The sequence below is a fragment of the Notechis scutatus genome, chromosome 1 (assembly GCF_049901735.1).
Source record: "Notechis scutatus isolate UNSWTSFEM ecotype Mainland chromosome 1, rNotScu1.2, whole genome shotgun sequence".
NCBI classification, from domain to species: domain Eukaryota; kingdom Metazoa; phylum Chordata; class Lepidosauria; order Squamata; family Elapidae; genus Notechis; species Notechis scutatus.
Window position 1 is genome coordinate 268910472 of NC_142009.1, and position 21937 is coordinate 268932408.

The following is a 21937-nucleotide window of genomic DNA, read 5'->3' on the forward strand; positions in this document are numbered from 1 at the left end:
AAGGTATAATCTTATAGTTTTATTTTTTTACAGTGATAATTCAGTACAGATAGTCCTTGACTTACAATCATTTGTTTAATGACAGTTCAAAGTTACAACAGCACTGGAAAAAAGTTTTCACACTTACAATTGTTGCAGCATTGTCACAGTCACATGATCAAAATTCAGGTACTTGGCAACTGGCATGTATTTATGACACTTTCCTGGAGTCACATGATCACCATTTGTAACATTCTCTACCGGCTTCTGACCAGCAAAGTCAATGGAGGAAGCCGGATTTGCTTAATGACCACATGATTCATTTAACAACTGCAATGATTCACTTAAGTATGGCCAAAAGGTCATAAAATGGGATAAAAATCACTTAATAACTGCTTTGCCTAGCAATGGAAATTTTGGGTTAAATTGTGGTCATAAGTTGAGGACTACCTGTATTTTAAAGTTGCTTCATTTCAGAATTTATTAATTCTTTGAATGTTGGACTAATTATTTTTATGTATGCTTTTAGATGTGATAAAGAAACCAAAGTTTCCTACACTGTGTACAATAGGCTGTCTCTACTGCTGAAATCTTTGCTTGCTATAACAAGAGTGACACCAGCCTATAGACTCTCAAGAAAACAAGGTCATGAATATGTCATATTGTACAGGTAATACTGACTTTGATTATCCTCAGAAGCAAAAAATAAATAGAACTTCTAATACATTCTATATTGTCTGTATCAAGTTTTATATTTCATGTTTTTGCATTTTCATTTTTCTCCAGCCTCATATTTTTTAACATGCTTGCATTGTTGTTGTTGTTAGTCGTGAAATCGTGTCTGACCAATTGCAACTCCATGGACAACGTTCCTCCAGGCCTTCCTGTCCTCTACTATCCTCCAGAGTCCATTTAAGCTCATGTCGACTGCTTGAGTGACTCCATCCAGCCACCTCATTCTCTGTCGTCTTTAGTGCAATGTTATAAAATCTCATTAGATAATATTAATAAGCCAGTATGGTAGCAGTGGATTCTAGATTTCTGTAAATATTTGGAAATTACTTTAACAAATCTAAACCATTTCATAATTCCATATATTTCTCAGATATTATTGTGCAATTGTGTATGTAAGTATTTTCCAGTTAATCTGCTGTACCTATTGCCAGTTGCCTTGTCCAACTAATAAAATATTGTTATATGATTTATATTTCCAAGCTAGATGTGTATTTAATGAATGGCCTCGATAAAACTGTAGTTTCAGACAGAATATAAATGATCTGGCTGCCTCCTAATTTTTCTTATTATCTCAAATTCAATTGGTTGCTGCTACTACTTTGGATTTTTGTTGGATATTGTTATGTCCTAGTGTCTATCAATTAAAACTGACAATATATCAATGGGGTTTTAGACTAAAACCTTACTAAAGGAATTTGTTTGATTTAATATTTTTTTTGATTCTGTTTTTTGTTATCTTGATTCTGTGCCAATACGTTCTAATTTTCGCACCTAAACATTTACCATGCTTCTTACTTCCTTTGATTCTGACATCAGTAGATCTTATGGTTATTTTATGTTCTTTGTTCACAGAAGATTAAAAAGTGACCAAATCAAGGGTTATACGGTTATTGTACATCAAGAATAAAAAATCAAATTTACATCTCTGCCTTGTGTCCTGAAACAACGTATATAACATATATAATTTTTGTCTCTACTTATCTGTTGTAGGGTATACTTCGGAGAAGTGCAACTGAATGGATTGGGAGAAGGTATGACTGAGTATCAAAAAAAATTAGACCTAGGCTTTTTTTTTTTACTATTAAAAAATAAAAATGAGTAATTATAGACTAACAGATTCACAAGTTTACAAAAGAAACATGAAACCATGGATGGATGTTTGAATTTATAAGAGATTGATGAAGAATTGAAACTGATATATGGGATTCAACTAAAGAATATATTCATCTGACTTTTCAATAGGAAAACGAATAGACATTTGCATCAATCTCTTTTGAGTGTATATTACTTTTATGTTCAGCTTTCAAAAAGTAAATTGGTAAGGTTAAAAGAAAAGCAACTTCTCAGGATCTATAGCTAAGTACAAGGTAGTGGTAATTTCCAAATAAGTTAGTTCTTTCAAACCTGGAGTTTTGTGTTCCAGGACCCATTTCAGACAGGATCTAGAGAGATTCTTGTAATTGTACTAGTTTCCCACAGACAATATTGCACTAACATTTAAAAAGGAGGAGCAGGAGAGGATAATGAACAGAAAGGATGGTCTGCATGGACATCATTTTGGAGCTTTCCGTTTTATTGGTGTGCTCGGCTAAAAATAAGAGCAATAGCAACTTATTTTTGTGGTTGATGTTATTAACATAAAGAGTAGTTGGGACAATTATCATTTCTCTTTTGCCTGTGTAGGATTTCAGACAGTCCGAGTTGGGACAGTTGGTACTCCACTAGGCACAATCACTTTGTCATGTGCCTACAGAATCAACCTAGCATTCATGTCTACCAGGTGAGGACTTCTTAGTCAAAATAAATAATCTCTTCTTAGGATATCCTTAAAGCCTGAAAATCTGAGTTACTTGCATTTGGCAGATTGATATTAGTAGTTTTTAAGTTTTGAGCAAGTTCCTTGTTTATGTGTGGAGTTGCAGGGTTGAATTGTGGTCATGCTCTGCTCCCCATAAATTTACCCAAAAGAGCAGGATGGCTCTCAGAACAAGTTGTGAAATAGAAACCACAATCCTATGAATAATACATTTTGCTTATTACTTATTGCCTTGCAGGCAGTTTGAGAGGACCCCACCTATCATGGGGATTATCATTGATCACTTTGTGGACCGTCCCTACCCCAGCTCCTCACCCATGCATCCCTGCAATTACAGGTGAGGAAAGAGGAATCATGAATAGTGGAGGCAATTATCCCAGGTACAGAGCCTTTACAGCAGGGGTGTCAAACTCAACGTTATCATGGCAAGCGTCATGTGATGTATCTGGATTTTTTTTCTCCTTCGCTAAACCGGGAACGGGCATGGCCAATACATAACACATCCGGGCCATGGGCCAGAGTTTGACAGCCCTGCTTTACAGCTTACATGCTGAGTAGAGAAAATTATGTGAATCTTGCTCACCGCTTCAATTGAAGTGTAGGATGCAGAAAAAGCCTGATTTTTTTCACACTAGTAGAAGTGGGTGGATAAATGAGAAAATATTTAAGACACATTCATTTCAGATCACACCTTAGTCAGTGAGAAATCTTAGGACTGTAAATATTTTTCCAGAGTAAAGTGCAGAATTAATTTTTTTTTCAAATAACTTGGCACGTGTTTTACAAATTTCTATTTTAATGCTTGTATGATAGTATAAGTAAAGCATGCATAATTCAAAAATATTTTAATAGATGACCTATTTTTTAAAACCTTTTCCAGGTTAATATTTTCTTCATAGGCCAAAACAGCAGTGTTTAGAAATGTGTTTTGTGAAGCTCTGAAACTACATTTTGTACATCTGTACAACTAATAGCCTTGAAATGAATTTAACAGTAAAGGCTTCCTTTTAAAAAACAAAACTTCTAAGAAAATATATCATACTTTTCCAGGGAAAATTTATGAGCACATAAAATCCAAAACTATTAAATCCACCCTAGTTCCCTCTTTTAAGGAAAGAGCTCTGTCATAATTCTCCTTTCAACTCCACCCAAATCTTCTAATTCCTGTCTGTAGTGTTTTCATCAGTAGAGCCTTTGCTTGGCTATTATTAAACATTTCAATTTAAAAAAAAATGTACCTTGTGATATTTACAGAACAGGTGAAGAAAATGCAGTGGCATATCCATCAGTAGAAGATTCTCAAGAAGTATGCACAACCTCTTTCTCTACTTCTCCCCCGTCCCAGGTAAGTTGTTTTTCAAAGTCAATTTAAAAGTTTTTTAGACAGTTATACAACCATATTTTAGCTGATAGCAAAAAAAATTGCTAAATGCTTTTGCAATCTGTAATTATTATATACAAAATGAAGAGCATGACAACTAAACAGTGACAGACATTGATCAGAATACACTTCCTTATGCATATATTTCATTATTGCCAAGAGGTTGTATTTTTAATTAATAATAATAGGATATAGGTATATGAAAAAATTAATTCAAGCTTAAAAAATTAACTTAAGCTCTACTGATCATAATATATACAGTCTAACCTTTTTATCCATCTGTAATTTTCAGATTTTTAAAAATTCTATACTTAACTTAGATTGGCAGATAATCCTGTGAAACATTTGGATTAAAAATCAAGACACAAGGCTTAGTTTTAAAACTCAGTCCAATAAGACCATCCTGGCATGAAAATAAATTTCAGTTCTTCTCTAATGGCAGTATTGGTGGTTGCTACTGGGAGAAAGTTGGGTTGTATGTAATTGCTTATATAGTCATTTCTTAATTTTAATTTTAGGGAAAGAATATCCTGCTGAGTATGAGCTTACAGCTGATTTCTTCATCCCCATTTCCCCGGCTTATTATAAACATCAAGTCATACCTGATTTAGAGCATTCTTGTAGGCTATTTCTTGAATAATTAATTGACCATCAACATTTGACAAGAATTACTTCTTAAAATGTTCTGAATATAATGTTGCCATTGTCTTAATTATGTTTAATATGAAAAGACATGTCTTCTAGCAAGACAGCAGTTAAAAAATTTGTGATCAAAAACTTAGCTCTGTCGTCCTATATGTCCATCTTAAATGGAAAACCAGAAACCATTATCTGTTTCTATTGGATGCAGATATATATGGGTTTGTATCATGATTCCAAGACACATTTCATTCTTTCCCCATTCCATCTCATCTGCATATATGCTGTGTGCTGTGTTCATTGGAATTTCATTCTTCAAGCTAGTGAAGAAGTGGTTGTGCTTCTTGGAATATTTGATAGTTTTGACTGAATTGATCTTTCCTTCTCTCTGTTGTTACCAATAACCATTTGACCTAATCCTTAGAAGGCCCATGTATTTGCAGAAAAATCTGATTCCTTTTCCTGATCTAAATTGAATTCTTGAATGCAACATAACAGTTAAAAAGAGATTAATTTGGAAAATACAACAGTTACCCTGAAATATTAAATCTCTTGCAAATCATGTATAATTCCATTTCTGTATATGAATATTTCCAATATATGTCTGCACCTAACATTCAGTTCATCAGACTCTTTTCCACTTTTCTTTCTGAAGTTCTTTTCTTTCTCTTCCTGTGTCTTTTCTTTTGTGTGTTCCTGTCTTTGTACAGTGTGTATTTACTGTCACTAAAGCACATTTTCAGACTCCTCCTGTGGTGATGGATACCTTGAAGGGCCCTATGATGGGGCTGGCCTTTTCACCTCAAGTGAGTTAATTGTGGAAAATGTATAGGGCCAAAAAAATTTAAATACTAAAAGATATATAACAAAAGTAAACAATAAACACTTTTGCTTTGACTTTATCTTGTTGAGCCCAGCTGGCCAAAAATGAAACAGGCCTTTAGGTATGTCCTATTTACAAAGTTGCCATTATATATTCAGTTTCCAAATACCTTTTCTAAAAGAAAGGAAATTGAAGAAAAAAAATCATATTGAAAGATACCGTATTACTTTTATATTTTTATTACTGAGCAAGATGCTTGTAAAAGTTTTTGAATTCATGGACTCAAAGAAAATTTTTAGAGATATTGATGAAAAAAAATCTTGTAACAATCTATTGAGGGTGCCAGCTTTTGTCACAGCCACACATAACTGTATTTTTTTTTCTTTTCCAAAAAAAGGAAAAGAGACACTAAGAATTGATTGATAGTTATGGTATATGAGGCTTTATTTGAAATTTTGTTGCTGGGTGTGGGAAAAAGCATAGCAAGAAGATGAGGAAATGATAGCCCATTGCTAAGAGGATCATTTGTAATTTCAGTCATAATACAGATACGATACCTGTTTTATAATTGGGGTTGGAATCTTGGTTGTTGAGTGAAATGGTTGTTAAGTGAGATGTCATGTGACCATAATCCTAGCTCAATGACTTTAAACCTAGCACTCTGCAGGCCTTGGACCTGCTTCTCATCCTATGGGGGTCCCAGCCCCTCCTTCCCATCCCTATTCTATCACTGATCGCTCACCTTTTATAGATCTCCAAGGCTCTGGAGATCAAGTAGGAAAAGGAAAACAAGCCGCTCCATCCCTTGGTATTCCTAAATCCTGTGTCTCAGCCCATGAATTGTAGCTGCTCCAAAAATAGTGCACACTTCTGGGCCTCCCAAGTCCCCACCCTTTGAGGCACTGTTAATGATCACAATGGGGAGAGCAGGGCTGGAGATCATTAAATGAGATAGTCATGGAGCAGGCTTCATTATGGTCAGAAGTCAAAAAACTCCCATACCTCTAATGAAAGTATAAGGAAACAGTATGGTTGTGCAGATGATCATGCTAGTCATATTCCTTGACAAAATGAATGCTACAGGGGGGGGGAAACCATTATTTTCAGTGCCATCTTGCATTGACCAATTTTTTTAAAAAAAATCCTTTAAAAAAATCTCATAATAAGTAGTGCCTCTCCCATAAGCAATATGGTGAGATGGAATGTATAGGAACCCATAATGGATTTGGTGGTCACCTTGGTCAACAAGGACTGTGCTAGATCTTGAAGTTCATGGACTAGAGGAATCATGACTGTTGGCTGAGCAACCAAGGGCCAGCAGTTGCAGGACAACAGGAAGAAAAATGATTTACCCATCACCAGTATACAAAGACTGAAATACTGATCTGTTATCACAAATAAAATCCAATAAGAAGAGGATATCTGAAAAGAATGTACCAGTTCTGGAAACAACAACATCCAGAATCAGAAATAACAGAACAGAGGCTAGAAGATGAATGTTGGTTTGTAATGTAAAATAAAGTATTCACAGAAGCAGAATTAGAACTGCAAAAGTCTACAAAGGCAAAAAAGCTGAAGTCTTACCAGAAGTAGTTCAGACTATAGAGGCAAACCAGAGAACAAGAGGAAGCATAGCTTTCCTAGCATAGCTATTAAATCATTTTTATTCCCAAACCCTGGACACCTTCACAGAATGGGAAAAACGCCCTCTCATTGAAAAACAAGAGGAATTGAAAGGGAAAAAAAATAACTGAACACCTAGAACAGCACAAAAACAATAGAATAAAGCTGCCTATTGAACAACTGAAGCTTGTTCCAAAGAAACATTAAAAGAATATTAAAAGATGCCAATAACGGCAATATCAAATGTAAGCACCAGCTCACTGCAAGAAACAAACCAACTAATATACAGCACAGCTGTAGTTGTAACTGAATACCTTGGATACAAAATGAACAAACAAGAAAAAAAAAAGCCAAACAATACACCACCAGAATGGAAGATCAGGCTGCAAAGTAAGATCAGTATGTTAAGTTCAGATGCAAGCAAGTCAGAGCAATTAAAAGAAGTTGAGGACAAGATGACCAAAGAATACCTGATCAAGGAATATTACTTCGAAGCAAGGAAGATGAAGAAAGCACTGGAAATAATTCAGTAGCAAATAACAACAGCCAAGAAAATCAGCAGATATGAAGCTTGAATTGAACATTATAGGTAGAATCTCAAATTTCAACTGAATTGGAAACGTTTCTACCAATTCATCCATGGAGAAACTGCACTGAACTAGTTCACACCTGACAAAGAAGAAATAATGTAGTTCTAAGCACAATTTTGGAATAGCTCAAAGAAATATAACAAGAATGCAGCTTGGATAAAGAGGTGAATATAAATTAAAAATGAAGCTGAAATGAAAGTACTTAGAACTCAAGAAATCTCATTGCTGTGGGTTTCAATGGGTCGTTGAAAAAACATCTTCCAAGAACAAAAGAAATAGCAGAACACCTTTGTATTAGTTGCTACAGCAATCTCCGACAATGCAAATCTGATTCATTTATATAGGGACGATACCCAGGGCCCTGCAATTGATGTTGAACATCAACATCCAAAATGGCTAAGAGTTGTAGATTACAGATAGTCCTTGATTTATGGCCACAATTGAGCCCAAAGGTTACATTGCTAAGTGAGAAATTTGTGAAGTGAGTTTTGCCCCCCATTTTACCACTTTTCTGGGCACATTTGTTAACTGAACCAATGTAGCTGTTAAATTAGTAACGTGGTTGTTAAGTGAATCTAGTTTCTCCATCAACTATGCTTGTCAGAAGGTTGCAAAAGGTGATCATATAACCCCAGGATACTGCAGCTGTCATAAATGTGAGTCAGTTTTCAAGCATCTGAATATAAGTCACGTGACCATGGGGATGCTGCAGTGGTCATAAGTAATCACGTGACTTTTTTCAGTGCCGTTGTAAACTCTGAATGGTCACTAAATGAACTGTTGTAGGTTGAGGATTACCTGTATAGGATTTACCATCCAACAGCATCCAAAAGAATACAGGTTTTCTATCATTTGTTTTAATAGTGCTAACAATGCTAATTGGGATAATGGAACACTTACACACAAACACACACACACATGAATAAACATACAGGCATATTTTCCTTAGCAAGGAAATCACATGTACAATGTTTACATCAGGTAGTGTAGTGTAATATTTTATGCGTGTGTGTGTGTGTGTGTGTGTGTAACAGTTTTAATTACAGACTTTATTTTTCATAGATTCTGCAGTATATGTACTCTTGATAGTCAAGAGTAAGAGATGTAATATAAACAAAGCATCAGTTCTGTCCTCTGGCACATCTTTTGTGGGTTTCCTTATTTTAATAGTTGCAGTGAAATGAGATGTCTCAGATATTAATTTTGGTCTGGGCTTAGATTTCTCCTCTGATGACCAGAACTTTGCATTTTATAGCTGAAATTCAAAAAGGTCTTCTGCTTAGATTTTTATACTTGATGAGAGATAAAATGGGGCATGTGAATGATAATTATCTAACAATGTTATTAATTCTTTTCTTAGGCTTCTGTCACAGCAATAACTACTGTCATTTGCACAGATTGTTTCTTTATTTAAAATTTTAAATACTAATCATTAGCTTTCAAACTCTATGAAGGTCATTACTTTAATTTGGAAAATTTTGGGGAAATGGCCTTAAAATCATAAATGTCAGTCATAAGTTTCATTAAAATCAGCTTATCTTTTTTGTGTGAGAGAGAAAGTATTAGAAACAAGGCTAGCAATTTTACTTTGCAAATCTTGATTTTATTTCCTTCCCTTTCCTATATATCTAAGCATTATTCAGACTCTGTGGGGTTTCCTTTTCTCTTCTTTTTCCTCCCTACCCCTATTTCTTAGCTCTCCAGCTCTCGTCTTTCTTATCAGCCTGCAGCCTTGGGAATTGGATCAGCTGACTTAGGCTACCCAGTAGTCTTTGCTGGCGGCTTGAGTGCTACACATCCTCATCAGGTATTCTCAGAAGTTTGCTGCTCTAAAATGTATCTCATTGACAGCTGACACTTTTTCTGAACTTACTCTATTCATCTCACATCGGCAAAGAAAATAGGATAATAGTTTGGGGGGGGGGGGACCCATGATGCTAGTAGCATTGGACAAAGAACACTAACATTACTTTTTGGGTTCACATGAAATAAGACTTTAATGAGCATTCTTTTAAAGTGAAGACCTAGAGTATTAATATGGAGTATATGTATGTATGTATGTGTGTGGGTCATAGCCCTAAAGTGAAAATGTCTGTTTTTTTCTGATATCATCAATTGCATCTGAACGTATTATTCTCGATTTGCATCTCGGAATGATAGAATTTCATTTCTTCTTGGGTCCTTGGCAAAGCCTGAACACCGTATGGAACTTTGATCATACCTTTTTCTGCTTAACTTTTTAGAAGTGTGGATTATTTTACACAATGCTTGAAAAGTGGAAGGCATATCTATTATAGTCGTATTTAATGCAGTGTGGGATATAGTTTGAAGTTTTATATGACCATGAAAATGGGGCCATGGTATAAATCCATCTGCATTGAATAAAATTTATTATTATTACGAGGTACACGCATTAAAATGTTGCTCTGGTGCAAAGTATTTTCCTTTTAAGGTATACTTTAGGAAACAGTTCTGCTTGCTAAGCCATTTGAAGGTTCCCTGACAGTAGGCCCAAAGTAAATAAAAAAAAAAAAATGAAAACTGCTACATGGGATTCAAGGCAGCTCTCAATTGTTCAAGTTGTTACCTTCCATTAAGTTCTACTTTAATTCCTTTCCCTCTATACTTTCCTATACATTTGACTGAAATTCTTCCTCACTCTTTGCCTATTGGTAGAAATCATTCAAGTTCTTGAGAAACAAGGTGCACTGCTTCTTACATAATAGCCAGAAAAAGTCATCAATGCTATTACCTTTAATTGAAAAACAAACAATTGCGCTGTCCGAAGTAAGAAAACTGAGCATTCTCTCTTTTCCCAAATGACTTCAAAAATAACAAAGTTTGATCTTTGTACTTTCTAGTTGGTAGTTCCAGGAAAGGAGGGAGGAGGAGTACCTATGATTCCTAGCCAACCGATGCATGGCACCCAGGCAGATCATGAGAAAATAATGACAGGCAATTCCCCGGATGGAGGCCATTACTCTGCAGTTACTCCATCTAGTAGGTAGGTATTTAACTTCCCTTAACTATCTTATGTATGACTTTTACAAACCAAAAATTAATTTGCTTGAGAATTGCATTTGTTGTGCAGATTAGTAGCTTTGGGGGGAAAAGCTTAACATCATCCTTTGAAGTTCTTTTTTTCTAGGAATTTGTTTTCTCTTTTTTAAAAAGTTTTTTTTCCTACATTTTCTGTAAGTAGCATCCTCATGGGAAGATGGCATAATTCTCAAACTCTCAACAATATTGTTAAAACTTGTTCTTGTTTGATTATGCAGTGCCACTAAGTGCACAAAAAAGAACAAAACCTTTAGATTTTATCTCATTTCCCTTTGGCTATCTCTTCATACTTTGAAAAAATACTTCGTGGGGGGAGCTGTCTTAATCCTAAATTCACTATCTCATTTTTAAAATGTTTTGTTAGTACATAAAATGTATTGCTGATGATAAGAACAAGTCAAATGAATGTTGAGGAAACGTGTGTGTGTGTGTGTGTGTGTGTGTGTGTGTGATGAGTTGACTGATGCTAGAAGATAAAGCTTAACTTTCAAATAAAAACAATGTTTGTTATTGGTGAAATGCTCAGAACACCTTTAATATCTAAGTTTTAATTCTATGGTAAGTACTACATATAACTTTAGTAAAAAAACTAGGAAAGATATTAGGAAAAATACGTACTTCATATCCAGTGCTTTGTACCAGTGGTTGTTTATCTCTAGTGTAATAATAACAACTAACAATAACAACACCCTCTTTCTCTTTCAACTTTCAGTGAGGATCCAGAAACCGTATCTAACAGCAGTGAAGGAAAGAGTGGTTCTCCACGTGATGCCTTGGACACCTTCTTTGTCCGAAAGGTGGGAGCCTTTGTCAACAAGCCCATCAGCCAGGTAATTGCTTTAATTCATTGTTTGCATAGGGCTTCAGAAGCAAAACACAAGGAATGTCCTTTCCCACAACACAGGAGAAATGCCATTCCAGGTGGTAGTCTGCACAACTTGGCAATATTTGGCTTTCTCTAATTTCTAAACTTGTCCTGACCAATTTGGGGGCTGTAGGCATCAAAATTCGCACCAGTATATTGCATCCTGGCAGAAACAGTAGGATTTGTCAGGAGACATTTGAGATTCTTTTCTTTTGAACCTCTCTAGGTGACAATGGCCAGTTTGGACATTCCTTTTCAAATGTTTGCTCCCAAGAGCTTTGAACTAGAAGATAACGATCCCATGGTAAGAACAGCCTACCTTTCTCAGTCCTATAAGATTGTTGTCAGTATTGTGCCTCCTGAATGCCAGGCGTGCCTATAATTTCTGTCTGCAAAGATGACTTCTTGTCTCTGCCTCATTTTGCACATCAGGACTTGATTATGTTAATTGGACCTTTGAATTCCTTCAACAGGTAAATCCTCCTGATTCTCCAGAGACAGAGTCTCCCTTACAAGGGAGCCTACACTCAGTGGGCTCCAGTGGCAGCAGCAGTGGGAATATCCATGATGATTTTGTTATGATAGATTTTGTAAGTCCATACAACCTTTTACATTACACAAGTAACTAGTATTTAAAACTCCATGCTTTGGTATTTGGGGGAAGTTTTCTTCCAAGGAACACCAGTCTTTTTGTTGAATCTGTGGGGTCCTTAATGCTTTCTGAAGTTGGTGGTTTACTTGCAGACGATTCATTACCAAACGAGGTAAAAGTTGTCTGTCCTAATTTTTGCAAACCAAAAATTAATGCCAAAAGTTTATTTCATTATCCAGATTTTATTTTGCTATGAGCAAAGAAAATATCTACAGTGATGACTTGTAACAAAAATGTGACCATTCAGAAATCAACCATCACATGTTACAAAATCAAAATATTTTTTAATCTTATAATCAAATTTTGTTCTTTCAGAAAGTTAAAAATAATATGGGAAAATATTTTAATAAGAGATTAATAGATATGAAAATATAAGAATGGGAGAGAAATCTAATGATAGTTGATACATTACTATTTGAAGCAAAAACTATAGCAATACAATAGTTGTATTTTCATTTTAAAAAGACTCAATGAAACAGTGAATAGAGCTGTGCAAATAGAAGTGAATTAGATATGACAATGATAGGCTACAATTATGTGTTTCCCAAAATGGTACATAGAAGAAAGAAAAGAGGCAGAGAAAATTACTGGTTTATTGCAGCAGAGAATTAAATTTCTTTATTTATGTAACAAAACATGTATACTAGCACAGTCAAGCGATACTGGGCAGTTCATAAGCTTTTCAAGCTCAAGTTCAATAGAAACAAAGTTCAGCACAATGGATGGCGAGCTTCCATCTTCAATAACCATTAAAAATGGCTAGAAGGCCAGTTCAAAGAATATATTTTAGAAATTTCCAAAAGGCCAAGAATGAAAGCACTAATCAAATCCCTGGGGGCAACCCATCCCATAATGTATCTGACGAGGCCTGTCTCTGAACCTGTGTACCTGTTACTTCATATGGTGGCAGGATCTAAAGCAGATCTTCTGCTGATGGCCTCATAGGAAGAAAAAAATAATCATTATGGACAAGGCAGGCTCCAAGGTAACCCAACAGCAAGCCAGGTAGGGCTATACAGGTAATAACCAATACTTTAAATTGTGTGTTGAAGCTACTGCACTGACAACCATTGCAGCAAGTGTCGATTAAATGTTAACTCTATTCTGGCATATTTTGCCATGGTATTCTTTATCTATCTCCACGTCATCTTCAAAGGAGCTGGACAAGGAATAGATTGTACTAGTCTAATTATACAATGATAAAGCAGGGGTGGGATTGTACTGGTTCTGACCAGTTCTATAGAACCCCTTGTTAACTTTCTAAGCAGTTCAGAGAACCGGTAGTTAGAAGACATCTCCTTTTGGTTTTTTCCACCCTTATTACATTCTTGGCAGTACGCCTAGATTTATTGTCTCCGTAGGAGGTTTTTTTCTTCTTGATATTTTCTTAAAGGGGAAGGAAGGGTTTTAAGCTTTTTACACTGCTGTTGGGAGGAAATACTCTCCTGGAAATACTTCTTCTTGGCTATCTAGAAAGATTGACATTCAAACATGACTTTACATACACTTTCTGAGTTTTGGTCTAAAACTGGTTTTTAGTGAAGTTTAATCCTGTGTTTATTGATGGGATAATTTTCCCTACTCAGCTTTGTTTGGAAGGAAAAAAAAATCTGTTCCTGAAAAGAAACTGGGTTGAGAAATCTGGCTAGTTTCTGTCTATTTGTTCTGGTAATTGGTTTAACAAGCAACAGCTACTATTGTGATTTAATTATTTGTATTGTGTTTGAATTTTTCCTGCCTCATGGTTTATTTTTCTATCTGGGGAGGGGGGTCTTCCTTCACTGCTTTAGTGGTATCTGGTACTGTCCTTTTGGGGTGTACTTCCAAGAGGCAGGATGCAAGCTTGGCACTGCTTTTGTTACTGCCTTTCTGGGGGGCATGTGACCTTTCCTTAAATCTGGATGATTTCCTTAGGATATCTTGTGAGATGAGTGAGACCAGCTGGTATCTTTAAGTGGTGCAAATGGATTTAAGGATTGCTTTTCCTGGGTGTGCTCTTTCTGGAGAGCTTAAATGACCTCTCTGCTGAAGGGTTTCACTTTATGAGCAAGAGTTGGCTGCTGATAGTTATAATTGCATTTTAACTATTTTAATTCCTCAAGGTGCTCTGGCACCCTGCCTGATTTGTAACTCTGGCTTGCAGGTATTTTTAATCTAATGAATGGCATTTAGGGCAGCTTTTTGCAAGCAAAGAAACTTTTTGTATTTTTGAACAGGTAATCCTTGACTTGCAACAGTTCATTTAGTCACCATTCAAAGTTACAATGGCACTGAAAAAAGTGACTTATGACCGTTTTTCACACTTACGACTGTTGCAGCATCTCCAGTGTCATGAGAGGCCAGGTGAGGAGAAGTGCTCCTTGACGTGAGTGATGATGAGTTGGCCACGCCCACCCAGTCACATGACCACCAAGCCACGCCCACAGAACCAGTTGTTTAAAAAATTGAATCCCACCCCTGTGATAAAGGCATTTAACTGTTGCCTGTGCTTCCTGGTCCAGATAAAGTCATAACAGACATACCAGCTGTAGCTGGCCAAAGTTCTCCTTGCCACTCTGTCTGTTCTTTAATCAGGATGCAAAAACCCAGGAGGGTGACCTGATTCAGAGCTAAAACTGGAACTGTTATTTTTAAGAGATTAAGTTATTTCTGGATGAACAGCAACTCCATCTTGCTAGGGATCAGCCTGATCTTGTTGCTCCCAATCTAGCCCCTTATATTTACAGTTTTTATGATGTCTCCTCTTTCTCTTTGTTCCATGGAATCTAATAATCTAATACATAGTGGTGCCATGAAATGAAACATTGACATACAGCATGTTAAACAATTTTTTACTTATTTTCTTTTCAACAGGCCAGAGTTCAGAATGATATCTAGTTTATATTTTGTTGCTTAGTGGACTTAAATCTTTCCCTTGAATTCTAGAAGCCAGCATTTTCTAAAGATGACATTATCCCCATGGACCTAGGGACTTTCTATCGTGAATTTCAGAATCCTCCTCAACTCAGCAGCCTCTCCATTGATATTGGAGCTCAATCCATGGCAGAAGACCTGGTAAGTCATAAGAATTCTGCAAGGGGTATTTATTTCTATAGTTCTTTTCACTTCCAATTTGGAGAGCGTATTAGTAAGTTAGACAAATAGACAGAGCTGTGAACCAGGAATTTCGAAGTCCAAATGTTAGTTTTTACAAGCATGTATTTATATGTATGAATTTAATTTATATACTGCCTTTCGCTTCTGAGATCAAGGTGGCATACGTAGTGCTCCTTCCCTCCCCTTTTTATCACAATGACTATGAGATAGTTCGGCTAAGAGTAATTGATTTTGTAATAGTTTTGACTTTCCTTAAAATTATTGCTGGAATTTCTGAAATATCCTCAGTTTTAAGATGTTGAAATATGTCTAAAAACTGGACAGATAAATAAGGCAAGAACTGCTTGGAAATCTGCCTGGAACATGTATAATCCCAAGCTCATGGGGACCTTTATAGATGCAAGATTTTCTTTCTCTCAGAGGTTTGAAATTTTATACAAGTTTAAGTATGTTTTCCAACAAACTGTAAAGGGCATTGATGGTTTGAATTTCATTCTGAAGCCTAATTCAGAACATCAGTGCCCTTTATTTGGTCAATAAATAAATAAGGTGTGGTCCTTTTTTGCTTTCTTGCATGTTAGTTCCTTTGTTTCAAGGATTTTTGTCTGTCTGATTGTGGAAAGTTTTTCCCAATGCTCTGACTTTTGTTAAATGCTGGAAAATAATTGATATTATGAAATGTATTTGGTGAGAAATAGCATAGTTTTAACTTCACCTCTCCTTGCTATTCCAGTGTCTGACTTTTTGTACAGTATTGTTTGGGAGGGAGCTAGTTAACCTTGAGTCTTGGAGGAAATCTGTAAAACAAATTCGAGAAAATACAGCTGCAGAAAATCCATAATAGATTAACTGTCATGGTCTTGTGTTGACTTGTACAGAAGTGTTTTTGATTTTCAATTAATTGCTGTTTGGTATTTTCTCTTTGTATTATCGGGCCCTATATGGGTTTGAAAAGCCTCTTTAGAAGTACAGATATGGAAAGCTGCACTCTTAACATTTCACTTAAAAGCTTATTTGTGGGAAAGCAAGCTATAATTTTAGTAATATCTTCCAAGATCTATATAGGGGTGAGTAGATTGAAGTACTATGTGAATGCTTTGCTGTTGTGTGCTTTGCTTAGGTGGGTAGATCTGTTTTTCCTAGGTTTTGGGAGCTGCTTTTTATATTCTGTTGTGCAATGTATTCTTCCAGTTTAGAAAAAAACCATACTATTACGTATATTGATGGGTTCCACGGAGAGTCACTGGTTTTCTGTGAACTAAGTATTTTATTCTTGGCAAATGTGTAATGTAATACCTGAGATTCAAGTCCCATTGGGCCAAATTTTCTCATCTTTGCTTATTTAAATATATTGCAGCAGAAAATTCCGATTTCTTTCTACCTTCCATTTCACAATCATCTGAAGGAAATGTGCAAGTTTTCAGGTTAACGAAAGGCCTTTCTGAATGGGCATGCATTCTTTCCTGCTGAGCACTGCATCTTTTCCCCACAGATTTCAGTTTAGTCACTTAACACATTTCCTCTCTCCACAGGACTCACTGCCCGAGAAATTGGCTGTTCACGAGAGGAACGTCAAAGAATTCGATGCTTTTGTAGAAACCTTACAGTGAAATTGAACCAAGTTAGAACAGCCTTGGACGTCCTTTTTGACACTCTGGAAAAGGAGGCCTATACATTTTGCACCTTCCGGGTCCTGTTATGTTGCACCAACACTTTCATTTGCTTTCTGGGCTTTGTCCGATGCAGGAACAAATGTGAATCACTTTGAACTGACCTTGTGGTGAATTAATTCATTTTCCTTCTTGTTACAGTTGGCATCTGAAGCAGTATAATGAAGAACAAAATGATCACTTTTGCTTTCATTCTCTCATCTGTAATGATTTTCTGTTGTTTCTGCTTCCCTCAACTGTTATCTTTTTTCACTTGATTCAATAGAACCATCACTTGAAAGGATCAAAACAAACAGAATAATCCATGCTCACTGAATTCTGAACACTGCAGAATTAGTCTATTTTCAGTGAGTGTGTTTCACATACTTACAACAGGGGATAATATTCACTTCTAATGCTCTAAATAATGGAAATAAAGTGTTGCATAGCTGCATGCCGATATAAGGAATGAAGTTTTCCCCCCCGCTGCACAGTTGAGAATTAATCCATAAGAGCAGGAAAAAAGTGCTTTTCATATATTTTTCCACCAACAAGAGTAAAAAAATAATGCCAGGCTAATAAGGCTAGACAAAAAAGTCTTGTTGCTTTTGAAGAAGGTTCAGAGTTCATGGTGTCTTCTTACAATTGCTAATTGTAAATATGTTAGTGATCCTAATTCTTTAGGATTACTTAATTAGGGATCTTTAGTCCAAAGTTTTTACAGATGCTGCTGCTCTATGTTAAGAGAAATAAGAAATATTTATTATTCTAAAGGAAACTATATTTAAAGAAAAGTTGTATGTTATGTTTTCACATTGTTATGTAGCCATAAGCTGCTGTTCTTTGTCACTGCAAAAGTGCTGTGAACAACCTTAAAATGAATGAGGGCATCTTCCTTTTTTTTTTTCCCCAAAAGCAGACATGTTGTGCTGGGAAATTTATCCTTCCCAGAGATTGACTTGATTTCATTCTGCCCTCTTGGGGGTCACAATTAGAAATGTCACAATTAAGATATGTGCTCTGGTATAGTGAATTTGCAGAGTTCTAAAAAGCTGAGCTCTGTCATATTTGTAAAATAAATTTATGTAATCTGCGATGAATTAGAAAGTAACTTGGTATAGAAGTACATTTTATGAGATTTACGGTACTTGTTTTATGGTGCAACATTTTGTTTAAAGTTGTTTTTCTAACGAGTTAGGCATTAAGTAATGCAATTGACTGGCATTTCTATATGTTCTTTTTGCTCCATGCTCCACACCAACTATGGGGGAAGGAAGGAAAAAGACATCCATATGAGTTTAGGGATAAGTTAGGCTCTGGGCACAAGTTCTTTCTTTCCATTGTCAAAAAACAGGCTGAGAATTCACCTCTATGCATATTTTAATGGGAGTAAGCGTCAACTTTAGGAAGATATATTTGAGTAAACCTGTTTAGAATTGAACTGCCATATACTGTACTGAAGAAAGAAGATCCTATCCTCTCATTCCTTCTGTCTTTCATCTTAGATGCTTTTGTATGGTCATTGCCTTTACATATGAAGGATATTTAGAGTTAAAATAATGGAATGTTGACTTCCTATAGTGCTCTGCTCTTATAGGTTTTGCTTGCTTGTGGTCTAAGATGGGGTAGAGATTATTATTTCAGATAGGCTCTGGAATTTTCTGTTCCCTACTGCTTTGCAGAAATGAGCAGAAAATTAAATCTTTTGTCTTCTAGCATGTAGTTTATCTTAATGGCTCAAACTAAGAAATTTATTTAAATTGACTGAAAAGTACCTTTTTAAATTTATTTTCAAAGTACTTCTGATATTGTTAATCATTATTGGTCCACTGAAGAATACACATCTAAGTTCATACCTAAATTGCTCCTTAAGTAGAGTGTGCGCACTTGTTTTGGGGCTCAGAATGATAGAAACATCCAAACTACTTTAAAATTGATTGCCAGAAAGAGGCTCTAACCCATAGTCATATCTGCATAAAATAAGGCTTCGTTTCCTGAGCCTTTTAGCTTTTTAATCAAAATATTATATGAATATAAGAAAAAAAGCATTCCTTATTATTATTCATGAGATATCAGATGATGTAGATCTATTTGTCTAAAGAAGATTGGCTTTTCCAGCATTGACTACAGGAGAACCTATTCTTATAAATGATGATATCTGATAAGGAAATTGCTGTGTTTCTACTGTTTCTAATGTTCCTAAGTCACCTCTCAGCCAAAACTGAGAATTTTTTTGCACATTTACCTTGACACTCAAGTCACAATGCTTATTTTGGTTCCCCTTCATTTTCACAGTAAAATGCTGTGGCGATTAAAGGAATTTAGTCAAATATAGGTAGTCCTCAACTTACATTCATTATTGACATTTCAGAGCTATGAAAAAGTGACATTAAGGCCAATCCTGTAAATTGTGACCATCGCACCACTGCTACTGCAGTCACATGATCACAATTTGGTTGTTTAACAACAGGCTCACTTTTACAATGGCTGCAGTGTCTTGCAGATTCATCAAATTACTGTGTAATTTGCTTAACACCGTGCTTAAAAGTGACATAAAGTTGGGTCCAGTCACTTGATGAATCTGTTAACAAAGTATTGCTTAGTGACCAAATTTTTTGTCCCAACTGTGGTCATATTTTGAGAACTACTTGTATATTTATTCTCATAGTTCAAAACTATATAGATAATATAATTTCAATATCTTTGAATAGAATTACAAGTTACTCATGTTGATATTCATTTCCTGTTCAGTGTTTTTCGTACACTGAAATATGTACTGGATTGTATTCATTGGCATGATTCTGATATTCTACCAACAGAATAACCCTTTGAAAACTTCACAGAATTGGGGTCCTTGCAGGGGTGGGAAACAGCAAAAAGTATGCTTATATAATATGATCAGATGCTGTTGTCTGAGTCTGGGTTCTTTATTTATTCTTTGAAGCAAATCACATTGGTTCTGCCGAAACATCAAACATCAATTTACTATCCCACATAAATCCTCGTCAGGGATCCAGTTATAGATCTTCAAAGGATACATTTCTGTCTATGTACTTGCATTACAGGGCTATGAATCAGAATTTATACATAACAGGCAACATTCAAGGGCACCAATTGAAGGAAGAAGGTTCTTCCCCTGCATTTATTTGGAAACACTATTCAAAATATTCCACTACACATATTCATACAATTTCCAATAAAACTTTTATGCTACTTTAAATTCATCTGTTCCACTGTCTTTTCTACCAAAACTTCAGATTTTGGCAAAGCAAAACAAACAGCTATCCTCCTGTTAAAGCCGCCAAACATCTAACTCTTCGGCTACTCTTTTTAGAATTGCCATTTTCATATCACCTTTCCCAACATTTTTTTCAGAAATATGCCTCTCCAGATTCAGTAAGACTTTCAAGTATGAATGCACATGATTGTATGAGAAGCAGACACACACACATAGATCAGCTATGAAACACAAGTAATTTGGTAAGGTGACATCCACCTTGCCACACCCTTGCAGCTGAATGAAATAGTAGAAATTTGATGAATTATACTGCTGATTCTGGAGTATTAATACTCAAGAAAAAATAATTCAAATATTTCAAAAGCAATCTATAGACATTTGCTGTTATCTTCATGAAAGACTAGAAGTGTCCTTTAGAACAGGAAACGTACTCGGAAGCCTTCTAGAGTGATAGGAAGCAGTGTATGTACTTGTAAGTACATACATACTGTAAATATAACTAATAAACCTGCAATAGAGGCCTAGCTTTGTCAATAATTACATCAATAAGAACTTTTATACTTCCACAGAAATGGAGATAGGCTGATTTAATTATGCTATCAGAGTTTCATTTCAGGTTGGCAAGAATCTTTTGATGTGATTTATTTTTTTAATCATTTATATAACTACATTAATAAATATATATGCTATAAAAGTGTCTCATTTTTTCCATACTAGAAATATGTGCAATTTAAATTCCAAGGAAAATACAATATTATGTACAGAAACATTATGGTAAGGCTGGGTAAATGAAATCGCTGCATGTACAGCATTTGTACAATAAATTGATGACATATTAAAGCTCAGAAATTAGCTTCCATATATAGTTTACAGAATGCATGTATCTATCTCAAGAGCTATCACAAACACATTAAGAAGCAGTTACGTACCAGGGTGTAGTCATGCAAATGCTAAAACCTTAAATGGGTGTGTGTTGGATACTATAAGCTAGTAACAACATTTGTAGGCAAGGCCAAACTTTGCTTTAGGATTAAATGGATGCCTTAAGCCAGTGCTTCGCAAACCTGGTAAACTACTCAAAATTGGGTAAAAGTGGTCTTTCTCTGGATAACAACATACAAATCCTTTACCTAATCACAACAGGTGATTAGGTCCGACATTTATTGGACTAAAAGTGTTTAACCTACCTTGGGTAAAAAAGACTTTCTGATAAGTGACTTTGGGTAATGAAAAAAAAGCACCTTTCATTTCCCCCCATGTGACATCTTCCTCTCCATCCCATGCTACCCAGCTCAAATGGGGAGATGTTGAGGGGCAAAATGAATGTATTTTGCTTCTGCAAAGTTGGTGTTTAGTTCTCATGGGTAAATAAAGAGAGTTAAATCATCCCTTGACCCTCCATATAGTACATTGCAGTTGCATGCAATCTATGGATGATGGGTTGGACACCTTTGCCTTTGTATTTCCAGAGAAGACTTAATATCAGTTTAAGTTCATATTCAGTTATAAGGAAGAAAAATGCTTTTGCAGCTGTAATTTCCATAAACAAAAATCCTGGTATGATCTCAATATGTCACATGGGAACCAAATGTTAATTTGGATAGCAATTTCTACCCTTTGAAATCTCCCAATCCCCCAAAGAGAAAACATGGTAACCATATTTATAATGGACCATGTTCTCATCATTTGGTATGGAAAGTTAAATAATTCTCTGGAAATTAAAAAAAAAATTGAAATGGTTGTGAGAGCAAATACTTAGAAAAAATAAAGTGACTCATATTATAAACATTT

General features: G+C 35.5%; 1 protein-coding gene across 10 annotated transcripts in view; it reads left to right on the forward strand.

The window, feature by feature from the left end:
* ATG13 (autophagy related 13) overlaps positions 1-20840 on the forward strand; it is a 30142-nt gene extending 9302 nt beyond the window's left edge. For 2 of the 10 annotated variants that reach the window (XM_087951320.1, XM_026671248.2), the window contains exons 6-18: positions 509-649; positions 1705-1745; positions 2398-2494; positions 2769-2867; positions 3785-3875; positions 5261-5356; positions 9283-9393; positions 10448-10590; positions 11359-11476; positions 11738-11815; positions 11985-12101; positions 15089-15217; positions 16792-20840. In XM_087951320.1, coding sequence (XP_087807446.1) covers positions 509-649; positions 1705-1745; positions 2398-2494; positions 2769-2867; positions 3785-3875; positions 5261-5356; positions 9283-9393; positions 10448-10590; positions 11359-11476; positions 11738-11815; positions 11985-12101; positions 15089-15217; positions 16792-16869 — 1339 coding nt within the window. In that variant the 3' untranslated portion in view covers positions 16870-20840. The remainder of the gene's footprint in view (positions 1-508; positions 650-1704; positions 1746-2397; positions 2495-2768; positions 2868-3784; positions 3876-5260; positions 5357-9282; positions 9394-10447; positions 10591-11358; positions 11477-11737; positions 11816-11984; positions 12102-15088; positions 15218-16791) is intronic. The other 8 variants (XM_026671246.2, XM_026671244.2, XM_087951324.1 and 5 more) reach the window with 5 other exon arrangements.
* Positions 20841-21937: the final 1097 nt, after the last annotated feature.